This window comes from Bemisia tabaci, chromosome 3 (genome assembly GCF_918797505.1).
Source record: "Bemisia tabaci chromosome 3, PGI_BMITA_v3".
In the NCBI taxonomy this organism is placed as follows: domain Eukaryota; kingdom Metazoa; phylum Arthropoda; class Insecta; order Hemiptera; family Aleyrodidae; genus Bemisia; species Bemisia tabaci.
The window spans coordinates 45,506,966-45,519,893 of record NC_092795.1 but is presented as its reverse complement, the minus strand read 5'-3'; the positions used below and the strand labels follow the sequence as shown (position 1 = coordinate 45,519,893).

Genomic DNA, 12,928 nt, shown 5'->3' with positions numbered 1-12,928 from the left:
AAAAGGCAAAGAAGAGACCTAAAATTTAACTGTGCTTACTTGCAATGCGGTTCAAATGCGTGTTTTGATTACTGGATGTAAGAACTGAGCTTTTTCATCTTCGTTGTTTAATTTATAAAAATCGAAAAAAAGTAAAAAATATAACAATCGCTACTGCCTGACAAATTAAGAACACTCTGTAATTCATCATGCAGTTGTAAATAAATTAAAACGCAAAATAACCAAAATCCAAGCTCAGATTTGGATTCCTCGTGAAAAATCTATGCAATTTCATGCATCATGCGTTAGCATAGCATGAAGCAAAGGCTTCTAACATATCAATCCAACTTGGCAACATGGTCATTCTGAGTAGGTCAGCTGAGGAGGAAGAAGAATTTATTTATCATGAAGGAATTCAACCCTCTTATCTATATGCCGCCAGCTTCTCGGAATTCGCCCTGGCGCCGGCGCTAAGCATTTGGTTTCGTCCCGAATAATTTCCGAGAAAACTCTTGGTGATCAGCTGACCCGCTCAGTGAGCACCCATGTTGCCAAGTTGTGACTTGATATGTTAGAATCGGCATGCCTTGGTTAGGCCTCTTTCCATCACTCTTTACTATCGTATGATACATGAAATATTACAGATTTTTAACGAGAAATCCGAATCTGAGCTTAGATTTTGGATATCACTCGTCCTAACTCTAATTTTCTGAGTTCTAAAATTTAAGATCGCGGACGAACTTTAAGTGCTATCTCGGCCTCCGTTCGTTTAATTTTGTTAAACGTGGTAACGTGGACTATTTATGGACGGGAAACACGAATTTTTAGTCATTTGAAATCTAATTGCCGCTGAACCTGCTTTCCTAAGATTGTCCTTTTGATTTACCTCACTCATACAGGTAGAATTAACATTAAAATCAAGATGTTGTAAGCTTCATTGTGCGATTAAGAGCCACAATGTGTGACTCGTTTGGAAAACAACATATACGCCGCGCCATTACCTGATCTATGTAGATAAGTGGTTTTTTAGATGGGTCAGAAATAGTCGTATATCAATTTATCCAAATAGTTAGAATTTATGTTCAACTGTATATTTTAAAAAAAAAAAAGAAAAAAAAACAAGAAGAAAAAATCCAACATGAGTATGTTGGAAAAGCGTGCCGAATAACTGAAATGTTGGACAAATACCTCTTATTTTCACGTCTTTGCTTTTTGCATCAATTGGTACTTTTTGCTAAATTTGAGAGAAAATATTGATTCATGAACGTTGAATGTAAATTAATTTTAAAGATTCCGTCCAATTATCTTGATTTTAAGCTGATATGCGGCATTTGCGCACGACCGTGATTTGGGCGAACTGCCGTGCATCGAAATCGCGTTCAGTTAATCTCTTTGGATTTCGAATTGTAACTTCTCTCCTATTCGGCCGATTTGTACAAATGAGGTCTCTTTTTATTTGTACTTCAACGGAAAGTAAAGAAAAACTCGCTAAATAGACGAAAAACAATTTTTGAGAAAATTTGGTGGATCCTGGCATCACGGTGAATGGTTAATCGGTTAATCGCCTCGCCGTCTTTTATTGCCTTGCTCGAAACCGGACACCCAAAGCTAAATCGCGAGATAACTGTAGTGGTTTAAGTGGATTTCGGCAGGGGCCATGGTTAGTGCATAGTATAATGAGTCACGAGGCTCATCACAGATTGCACTTACAGTGCAAGACGCTCATTGGCTATAGAGTTTTGGCGGGAAAGATGGTTCTAGAGTTGAGTCCTCCGAGCGTAAGAAAGCTCCTATGAGGTTTCTGTCAAACTGAATAATACGGTTTTGACAGAAAAATGTTCTCAAGGGTTTCCAATTAGCAGTTCATTAGATTTTTTGGTAAAAGACCATCAGGGCTTGACAGTGTAATGGTTCAAAGACAAAGAAACGGGTGCGAGGAAAAAAGTATTTGGACGACCCGTTGAACAGCATTGGTTGATCTGTGTGCTGTACTATGGTACATCCGAGTGATTTCAAAAAGCGAGCCCTACTGGCACGCTTAAACAAAAGCCTTAAGAAAAGAAAATACGGCGATGGGTGTGATAAGTAGAGACCTGACCTTTATCTAACATAAAAGGGTTAGATTCAAAGGTTCCAACGGCCCTGCAGACGACCGCGCAAGAGGTTTTTTCTAGAAAATCGATCTCTATTTTTTTTTCTAAAGAAAAAGAAGGAGGGGATCTTATGTTTGAACAATTATTGGTGCCCCGAGGAAACGAATTGAGGTCATTCTCGGATTCATCGACAACAGTTGCGTGTTACTGGCCCTCCATGTAAACTTTTACTAAAAACATACCCTGCATCAAGTAAATTGTTCTGGAAAACTACTTTTTTAGAATTTATTTTTCGAGGAAATTCATCCGGGTGAAAGTCCACAAGAGTAATTGAAATGCCCATCAAAACCCTTCCAAATGAAAGAGCAATCTACACATTTTTTATTTTTACCCGCATAAAACGTTTCTATATGACGCTTGACTTTTAATCTTCGTCGGTATAATTTATTGATATCCTGAGCCGCCACCTAGTATTGCACAAAATTCCTCATACTTTTCGGTATGACGCGGAGGGTTTTTTACTTCATCACGTACTCCAGTTCGCACTAATGTATTCTGACACCTTTTTCCTGACAAGTCAAAGCGCGGTTCACAGGAAGCATGAAATACCGGCTCACTTTTAAAAAGCTAAAAGTTAATTTTAGATCCTCAGGCGTGCTCTGTTGTAAAACCAAGCATGTAATTTAAGTGTTACTAGACGTTCAAGGCTCCACCGTTGAATCATTCCAGTAACACAGCTGGCATCCCATTGTTATCACTAATTCAGTAAAATAATTGCGAGTGATTCATAGTTGTTCTCCTGATGGCGTAGGATCGTAACTATGTGCATAACCTTCTCGCTTCTATACACTAAGGAAAAGCTCGTGAATTATAAATAGTATGAAATAATCGCCCCGTGAACTGAGAAACTCAATCAAAATACGACCAAAATGCACACCATTATATAATTTGAGTGGGTGGGCTCGACGCGCGGCTCTAAAAAAAATAATCGAGTGAATAACAAATTCGACGACGGACTGTGATTGTGTGGTAGATGATACCACTTTTCAACCAAATAAGAGCTCGTTTAAGGTGATTCGATGGACGCAATATTTTGTGTCAGAACGGCATGCGTTATATCGCATCAATTGGTCCCATTTTTTCAGCTACTCGTCATTTTTCTCCAATTTTGAGATCGCAATTCTGTTGTTAGGAGACTAAAGCACTCACTTACCAATTTTAACAAAGAAATTCAACGTAATAAAGGCGTGGTTTTTTTTTAGAGAGAAAACATCGCATTCGAGTGCAGTTTCGATATCAGTATCGAATGCGATGTTTTCTCTCTAAAAAAAAAACCACGCCTTTATTACGTTGAATTTCTTTGTTAAAATTGGTAAGTGCGTGCTTTAGTCTCCGGACAACAGAATTGCGATCTCAAAATTGGAGAAAAATGACGAGTAGCTGAAAAAATGGAACCAATTGATGCGATATATCGCATGCCGTTCTGACACAAAATACGGCGTCCATCGAATCACCTGCTTAATGTAATCTCTTAGTGAGCGTGCCATTTCACGATAATACCACTATTCGATTACGTGGGAAGTTGTGTTGCCTACACAGAACATTGCAGCAAACCGCTGTACCGTTAAAATTACGTCTTCTGATTTGGTATATAGCTACAGTTTTTCAATATTTTCGCGCCATTTCACGACGATACCATTATTCGACTACTTGGGAGGTTATAGTGCCTGCGCTGTAATTTAAGGCGAACTTGCTCGACTTTGATGTAAGCACTTCCCATTTTGTGAAAAGCTATTTCCTGTTTCTGTTCCGAGTAGTCATGCAATTTCAGAATCACTAAAGCGTTTTTGCTGCTTTAGTTTTTTATTCGAAAATTTCCTCTGAGGAAAATCTAATGCTTTCCGAGTGAGAGCGGAAATTCCCACGAGTTTTGAATTTTTTAGGGCGCATAGAACATCCCGAATCTCTCAAAAACTGTCGTCAGTGATTGGGCTTTGACATTGAGCGCTACCATTAACGCAAACTATAGAGCTATAGAGCTGTCGACTGATGATGCATCATTAGTGAATTTGTGAAAGCACTCAGAACGGCTTCTGCGTTTCGGTGTCATGCGTCGTTCATAAGTTTTATTTTCGGAGCACTTTGTACTTTAATGCTACTTTTTCCGGGTCTCTTGCTCGAAAATTCTGCGTCGTACTCGGAACACGAAAACAGTACCGTGGCGTGTTTTGCGAGAAATCGATTGTTCATCCATTTAAACCTACATGGAAAAAGATCGATAAATAGAGTGTGGTGTCTGCAACGGAGACCTCGATAATCGATCCTTTACCTAGGGGAAATATCGATAATCGAGCATCTACGCGACGCCACTGCACAAAAAAATCCACCAATTTCGACTGATGCGTCCCCAAAAAAAAAGTCAGCGCAACTACTATCTCCTCGAAGCCGAGTCGCTCAGTTTCACTAAAGTGCTCAGTGTCTCTCTAGTGTCTATGCTGATCAATACTTGTGCAGTGATACCACCCCTCGCCCGAAGCTCTGGGCGACTTTAGGCGCTCGTTAACCCTTTACCGCATCGCGTTGTCATATGGCAACAGCAATTATTTAATTCATAGTAAATTCAGGAACGCTCATATCGGTACCCCGTGTGGATTCTAGGGAACTTAACAACATTACCAACCTAAAAAAAATAGTGGTGGATGGAACTGGAGCTGCCAAATCAAGTATATAATCCCGTTTTTCTAACGCGGCCATTTTCAAGGAGTAGCAGCGAGTAGCCCCAACTTTGGAGAATGTCTTGAATGACTTAGCTTGCCTTCAGAGACGGGAAAAAAATCACAGTCATTGCCTACACTATCTAGATTGAAAATTTTATGGACTGATAAGAAAAAAATATTATTGAAATATTATTTTCGACTCAAAAACGGCAAGGTGCCATATGGCAACAATATACCGACAAACTTCTGGCCCAATATTTTTCCTGTTGCCATACGTACTGGCCAACATACTGGCTCCGACGCAATCATGTATCGTGTGCTGTCCAAAAATGGAGCTTAAAATTCAGCATTAGACGCTTTTTGAATTTGGTAATGTTAGAAGAATCAAAAAAACTTGTTTCCCTAGCTTTTTTTTGTCAAAAGTCCCGCACAAGAGTTATGCCCCGGTATCACTATTCCACTCCTGCACTGTATGTTGTTACCATATGGAAACAAGTGGATACTCTGGCAAGAAATTACCACATGTTGTTGCCGTATGGCAACGCGCTTTTTTAAGCTTTAAAAGTTAAAGAAAAAATTTAAATTTCAAAAAAAGCTCAAAAACGTGCCTTTTTGATTACATTTTACTATAACATATATTCTTTTCATCAAAATCGGCGTCGCCAAAAAAATTCCATGCAGTAGAGGGTTGAGAGCCGCGATGAAACTGCATCTTTGGACGTTTGTGTGTATTGTGATTTTCGGTGCTGTTCAAGGGCCGCCCGAGCGAAAAAGCTCTGGGCGATGGCGTACTTTGAGTAACTCAGTGTTTGGCCGCGGTCGCAGTCGCGGCTCCACCGGTGCCTCATCAAGCAGACAGGGTAGAAGTCGTGGCACTTCACCCGCAGAACTGTCACCCAGGCCGACTACATTTCAGCAATGGCCCCAACCTCAGCCACGACCCCCATCTCAGCTACCATGGTCCTTCCCTCAACAACAGCCCCAAACTCAGCAACGGCCCCAATCTCACCAACGGCCCCCACTGGCCCCACGGCCCCCACTGCCCCCACGGCCCCCACTGCCCCCACAGCCAACCCAGGCAGCACAGCCCCAACCGATTTTATTTCCATGGTACCCCTACCCGGCCATTCCCGTGACCATCAAAGCGCATTCTCCAGCGGTTATCACAAAAATCCAGGGATACATCGCTAAGTTTCACAGGCAACCGGGTGAAATGACGGTAATTGTTCTCTATGTTACTTAGACTGTTTCAGTATTATTTCGATGGTGTAGGTAAGCAATCACATAATAACTCGTTTTGCGATGTCGCAGACCTGACTTCCTCTCATACTTTATTTTTTAACGGAAAACTATTCAGCGGCAATTCTTTAAAACTTCTGTGACTTTTCTTGTCTGTGCGAAGGAAATTCTGCATAAACTTCGAGGAAGAACATGCTGTCCAGAACTAGGGATGGAGCAATTTTTGTCCAATACCCATACAAATATTGTAAACGGCTATCTTGAATTGATGAGGAACAACCTACACTAAAATCACATTAAAAAAAGTAGCACTTACGTCCACGAAACTATGCCTATATTTACATAACTGCAATTTTTACATTTTTATATTTTAACTCTCGGTCACTGTTTTCTTATTCACTCACTGCACCTAATTGTGGAGCTAACAGGTAAAACTTGTGAACTCTATGTATTTTAAATAAGTTTCTATAAAGGCCGCGGTTGGGAATTTGAGGGGTAGCGATGAATAAAAACTCACTGGGGCCACAATTTTTTTTAAGCGTGCCTATAGGGCTCGCTTTTTGAAATCACTCGGATGTACTGTAGTACAGCACACCGATCGACCAATGCTTTTCAAGGGGCGGTCCGAATTTTTTTTCCGTCGGATCCGTTCTTCCGTTTTTGAACCGTTATAGTGTCAAGCCCTGAAGGTCATTCATCGAGAAACCGAATTATCCTGTTACTGGAAACCCTTGAGAACATTTTCCCGTGGAAACCGTATTATTTTCTTTCATAGGTACGTCAAATAAGCTTTTCTACGCTCGGAGGATTTAAATTAGAAGTTTAAATGCCGCCATAACTATTTAGCGAATCAGCGTCTTTTCAAAAGCGGTTAAACCCAAGTTGGCTGCATCTCCATAGTTACAACTGCAGCGAAGTGAGCAATCTCCAATTCGACCAATTGGAAGGCAGAGTTTTGGAGGTTAGGTTCCCTTGAGTGTAAGTTGCATTTTTTTTTTTTTTTTTTTTTTTTTTTTTTTTTTTTTTTTTTTGGTGTCACGTTTTTTTTTTTTTTATTTCCAGAAAAGATACCTTAAAGTCTCATTTTAATACAAATCAATCGAAGAAAAGAGAAAAGACAAAGTTTGACTCATTAAACAGAGTAAACTCCATACTCTGCTGCTGCAAACTGAGCAATCTCCAACATGACGCAACAAACTGAACAATTTCCAAACTTTAATTTGAAATTCTGAATGAACCAATTCAGTTAAATGATTTATGATGTTATTTTCTTTGTTCATCCAATATAATTATGTTACTTTCTTTATTCAATAAAATGTATTTTCAATAAAATGTATTTACATTCAACGGTATCAAATCAATAATTCCTCCCCAATTTGCAGAGAGTACTAATTTATACACATCTCGTTGAAATGGAAATAGTGCACACACTAGATTTCAGTTCTTCGGCACGCTTTTCCAACATATTCATGTTGGATGTTTCTTCTTGTTTTCTTTTCAAAACCACGTTAGCACCCGATTTTAGAGGGTTTTTGTGAATCACTTTATGAAGCACAGCATTTTAGGTGGAAAAATTGGAAAATGACAAAAATTTTCATCCTAGGGCCTGTTTAGACCGGTTGGTAAAGCTAGGTTTGTAGATATTTTGGGGCTGTAGCTAAATCACCGCTAGAAAATCCCATTATATTATTGAACAGAAATTGACTCGATAGTTCAATGCCTGATGCATTTCCTACGCACGATTATTTTAAGCACTGGAACTCGTATATTGCCAATTTTAGCCATGTGGTAGTTTCCTAAGAGCCCATGATTACACGAATTTCTGTGAAGTTTGAAATAAATTCCGATTTTTTCATTCAATTCTTATTGGTCCAATCGCTCCTGGTCAGAGGGAGATTGGACAAATGAGAGTCGGGTATGAAAATATTTTCATTTTTTTTTTTTTTTTTTTGTCATTCTTTTGTCGACGTGGGCCTGTGGGCCTAAGAGAGCGCGAAGCGCCCTCTGGGGGTCGGGTCGCGTCTAGTATTACAAGATCCTTGCAGAGTCTCACGTAGCCAAGCTTCTAGAATGTTCAGCAATTTGATATTTGAGGAGTTTTTCTTACTCATGCTCTGATGATGATTTGTGTCATTTCGATTTCAGGCAGATGAACTCAGCCAGAAGAAAGCCTCTCTACTTCAAAAAGTGCGCTTAGACACTTGTTCTAATCACGTCTCAATCTCGGATGAGAATTGCCAGGCAGCTCTTGATGAATTCCAGTCAATCCCCAGAGATTTGCGCGGCACATGTAGATCTGCATTTGTGGCCATGTGTCAATGGTGGCCTTTACGTACCGGTGTTCAAGTCCACAAATGCTCCATTTTCGTACACGACAATCCCACTGTTGTCCCGTCTATTACCGGACTAGCTTTCTTATTGAAAGATTGTGTCAATGATTTAAAACCAGAGGAGTACAGGCAGAATGTTGAGCGAGAAACGGACGGTTACTTGCTTTAGAGTACCTGTATAGCGAGAGTATGGACAGATGTGAAACTCCGAAAATCCATCAGGCCTACACCGATACTTCTGCGAATAAAGTTAGGGCCCAGAAATGCAGCCAACCTATGAATTTCAATTATCCAGAACGATTTACTAATACTATTGTTACGAACCGTCGTTTATTAAGCACGTGTTTGACTCAGTTTTTGCATAAATTTACTCAATTTCGCGGAAGAACGCTCATTTCTGTACATTCTTTGCCATCATGGTTAGAATTGGAATCTGCAGACTGGCAGTGAAATTTTGTGCGTTAGAAGTTGGTTAGAAGGGTGGCTGCACTTTTGGGCATTAAGCTCTCCATGAAGCAATCTGTCCATACTCTCACTATAGAGGTACTCTACTTGCTTGGTCCACCAGCATGATACATATAGAATGGACTTTAACGCATCTCCATAAGAAGACAAATAACGTGATGCATACCTAACAGGCCATTTGATGTTATGGACGTATTTCTGCTAAATGGAACTGGAAATTAACATTAAACATGCTATAACTACGTAGGTATGCTCTGCCCGACCCTTCCAGCTAGAACTCGGCTTTCGACTTCCGCTCCTGGAGCTGTGGCGCGAAATTTGAAATGGACCACTAGACAAGGTACGAATTTAAGCAATCTGATACATGTTTCTAAACCAAAATTTCACGTAGAATACGATTCGCGCAACGAAAATTACTGACTCCTAATGAAGATATTAACCTTTTTTATTTCACATTTGTTACGCGGATTTTGAACTGCCCGCTCACAAGAAACTCAAAGCTCTACGTGAGGCAAATCGCGCACTACAACGGTTTCAGCAAGCTTCGCAAATAAGCATGTTAATTTCCCACCATGTATTGTTCAAAATATAAGCAATTTGCTATAGCTAAGCCAAAGCGTCAAGATTGAGGTTGCCAGATTTTTATACCGCAAGAGACTGTCATGATAACGTTTAGCGCACGATGTGAATCACGTAGAGCATTGAGTTTTCATGAGCGGGTGGTTTGAATCCACGCACTAAGAATCAGTAAACATCTTCTTAAGGAGTTATTTCCGTAATTTTTGTTGTGCGCATCATGTTCTACGTGAAATTTTGGGGGACGACCCAAAACCGCACAGATCGAAATACCCTACCTGAAAACCAGAGACCCTAAACCGCACACAATGATGTGTCATTAGCAATAGAGGGGAAAAGGAACGTACCTTATATTTTGACTGGTTTGCAACACTATCGTATTTGTATCCGACTTTCATATATTCCGTAAAGACGTTTACAGGCTGTACAAACATTTGTCCGCTGGGCAAACAGCGTGACACGCGCATAGGCGCCTATAAACCTTAAATGATACTTGACGCATTGCGCAATGCATGAAGTATCCCTCTAGGTTTGTAAGCGCCAGGTACAGCCTTCCTGCAGCCTTCCTGCAGCACGTTGGCGACGCCAACGTGCCGAAGAAAGCGCAGCAGCTTAGACTCATCTCTCTCTTCATAATCATCGCGATCTTCTGCAGGTTTTACTGTAGTGTGAAGGACTGCGTATTCTCTCAATGAAAAGTTCTGTTTTTTTTTAACAGCAGTTTTAATTATTGCTCGCCGGTTCTTCAGGAAGGAGTTAATATTCAGATCAGTATCTACCTGCATTTGAGCTAGGACGTCAGTAACTAAAAAAACCGAGGGTTCAGAGGCGTAAAAATACTGCCGATCCTCGTCGAAAATATGCGATAATGCACACATACTTGCGTAACAACTCAATTTTTCCTATCATCTTCGAACTGGCCTCGCGATCCCATGTTGTCAAATTATTGCAGTAAAAGCATTTGTTTCATTTCGCATGTACGTTGTTACGCTGTGTGTGCGGTTTTGTCCGCCAAAAAAATTTGCTGTTTTGGGCTGTGCCATACTGTGCGGTTTAGGGCTGGATTCGCGATGGATGTGCGGTTCTGGGCATGCAAACCCGAAATTTTGGTTTAGGATCATGTATCAGAATGCTGAAATTCGTACCTTGTCTAGTGGTCCATTTAACAACATTGCAGTTTTGGCCGAGAACAAATAGATCGTATTCAATGCATCAAACAGGTGCGATTGTATCGATATCGATTAGTTGAATACGTAAACATAGCCTCAAAAGTCAATTTAAAAATGAAATGTAACGGGTCTTTTGTGGTCGATTTTTTATTCTTTCGAGTATCAAATGGCAATGAAAAGTGAAATTGTCAGGAATTTGTTCATTTTCAGCTCTTCCAAATGAAATCCTATTTTTTTTTTTTTTTTTTTTTTTTTAGGTTATGTTCTATAGTGTTTCGAACCAAACCACTATCGAATACGATCTATTTGACCGTCTGCTGTTGATAAAAATGAAAAAAATCAGTGTAAGCAAATTATTTGAGAACATTTATCGAAGGAAATTTGGCAACTCTCGAATGTTCATACGGCGTTCATCCTTATACCGCAATCACACGCTGATTTTAGCAGCTGAATGTGGAAGTCAACAGTCATCGCCCAACGGCTAAAATTTAGTAAATTCGAGTTATTTTCATACAGATGTGTATCAAATCTACTCGAATAGCTCAGACAAATTCAACATTAGTCCGATGGTTGGTGAGAATCGTTGCTGAATTTTGCGCGTGACGCGCAAAATTCAGGCATCGGGCCGATGACTTCCACATTCAAGCCACATTCAGCTCCCACATTCAGCGTGTGATTGCGGCATTATCACGGCAGTACGGCTCTCACCTGACAAACACACTCCATCATTCCCACCCGTCTCTCGTTCCTTTAACTATAAATTCGTCTATATGGTGGGTGGAATTTGAGGTTCAGCTGAAAATTGAATTGAAGTTTTCAAAAGCGCCTTGTCAACGTATTTCCTTGAGCCAATATTTAACCCTTAGATGAGTAACCGTTTTTACCTACACGAATGAGTAACCCGGGCCTGCAAGGCCCGTATTGAGAATACGCGGTTATTCGATAGCTGCGATGCTTTTTTCACTGTTTTTTGTAGAATTTAATGATTTCCATACTTCGTCCTCTATAACCAAGGTCCCAAATTCAAACGTTTCAAAGTATTTCAAAGTGTTTGCGAAGTGTTGCTCGAAACGTTTGCTTGTCCACCATGTTAAGGCAAAATTGTATAAATATCTTAACATCCTCTTACACAAATAAGATCATATGAAGTTGAAATTGCGCGTCTTAGGATTGGTCACACTTTTTTCAGTCACAATCATGTCATCTGTAGAGGAGATAAACCCATCTGTAACTTCTGCAATTTATCACCTCTCACCGTCAAACACGTGATTATGGACTGCTCTACCCTCAGGGATCTCCGATCACAGATTTACTCACCAACAGCCAAAAGTAATACAAACCCACCAACATACGATGAACCCAATGTCACAACAAAACTGCTGAAACTCTTTGCCTCCCTTAATATAAAAAAAATGTAAATTTTTGTATATACATCCATCTTTCAAGTTCTTTGTAAAGACGTTAATAGCCGCGGATGCTGAATGTCTATGAATAAAATAACTAACTAACTAACTATTTTATTAAACCATGGCCTGAGTCGCAATCATTGCATATTTTTAAAATCGGCTAATAGCTCAACTTTTGTTTTCACATTCATGATAGTATAACCATTTCCACCTTTTTCTCATTGTTCCAATCATGTTTGATCAATTAAAAAACGTTTATCCACAGTGACCTTTAAGCTATTTTCATTGTTCGTCCTTTCCTTGTTTGACTGTGATTCCATATCAATGGTTTACAATTCCGTATATTTGCTCCTTCATAATTGCTCAACGCAAACATTGTTATTTCCAACCAGCATTTGAAGAGTGTGAGGACTAACTAGAACATCTCATATCATACAGATATAATTACCTACCTCCTTAGCATTTTGACGGTGAAACTCCCAATCTTCTAGGTTGGTATATTGGTTTGTGACGTTGTAGACTTCTTGTCATAATGCATTTTTTTAAAATGGAAAACTACCTGACAGTAATGCTTGCAAACCATCGTGATTATTTTTTTTTTTTTTTTATTCCTTCTCCGTGCGAAGAAAATGATTTGAGATCCCCAAGGAATTATGTTGATTTTTTCTCTTTTGTAAAGTAAAATGGAGATAGAGATTTTAAAACACTGCCAACGAGATACGAGGTTTGGGAGTTTCACCATCACTTTGTTTTCCTAGCCCTAGAGCACGATGAGCTGAATTACAGAGAGCTGTTCAAGTTTAGTTTGTTAGTTCTTTTACTTGAATTGTTCATTGGAGTCAAATACAAGGAAAATAGTCAATTTACAAAAAATGCAAAACACAGCCTCTTACCTTGCAGAAAGGGCTTGAATATTTGGATACCTTCAAACCGTCTTGCCTATACTGTACTTTT

General features: G+C 39.7%; 1 protein-coding gene across 1 annotated transcript; it reads left to right on the top strand.

The window, feature by feature from the left end:
- The first annotated feature begins 2,455 nt into the window (after positions 1–2,455).
- Positions 2,456–12,540, top strand: LOC109030528 (uncharacterized). The gene is made up of 2 exons (XM_019041525.2): positions 2,456–6,008; positions 8,174–12,540. The coding sequence occupies exons 1-2, from the start codon at positions 5,490–5,492 to the stop codon at positions 8,525–8,527; spliced, it is 873 nt and encodes a 290-aa protein (XP_018897070.2). The 5' UTR covers positions 2,456–5,489; the 3' UTR covers positions 8,528–12,540.
- Positions 12,541–12,928: the final 388 nt, after the last annotated feature.

Coding starts and splice junctions, on each gene's coding strand:
- LOC109030528 (XM_019041525.2), top strand. CDS start 5,490: ATGAAACTGCATCTTTGGACGTTTGTGTGTATTGTGATTTTCGGTGCT. Junction 6,009..8,173: donor GGCAACCGGGTGAAATGACG/GTAATTGTTCTC, acceptor TTTCGATTTCAG/GCAGATGAACTCAGCCAGAA.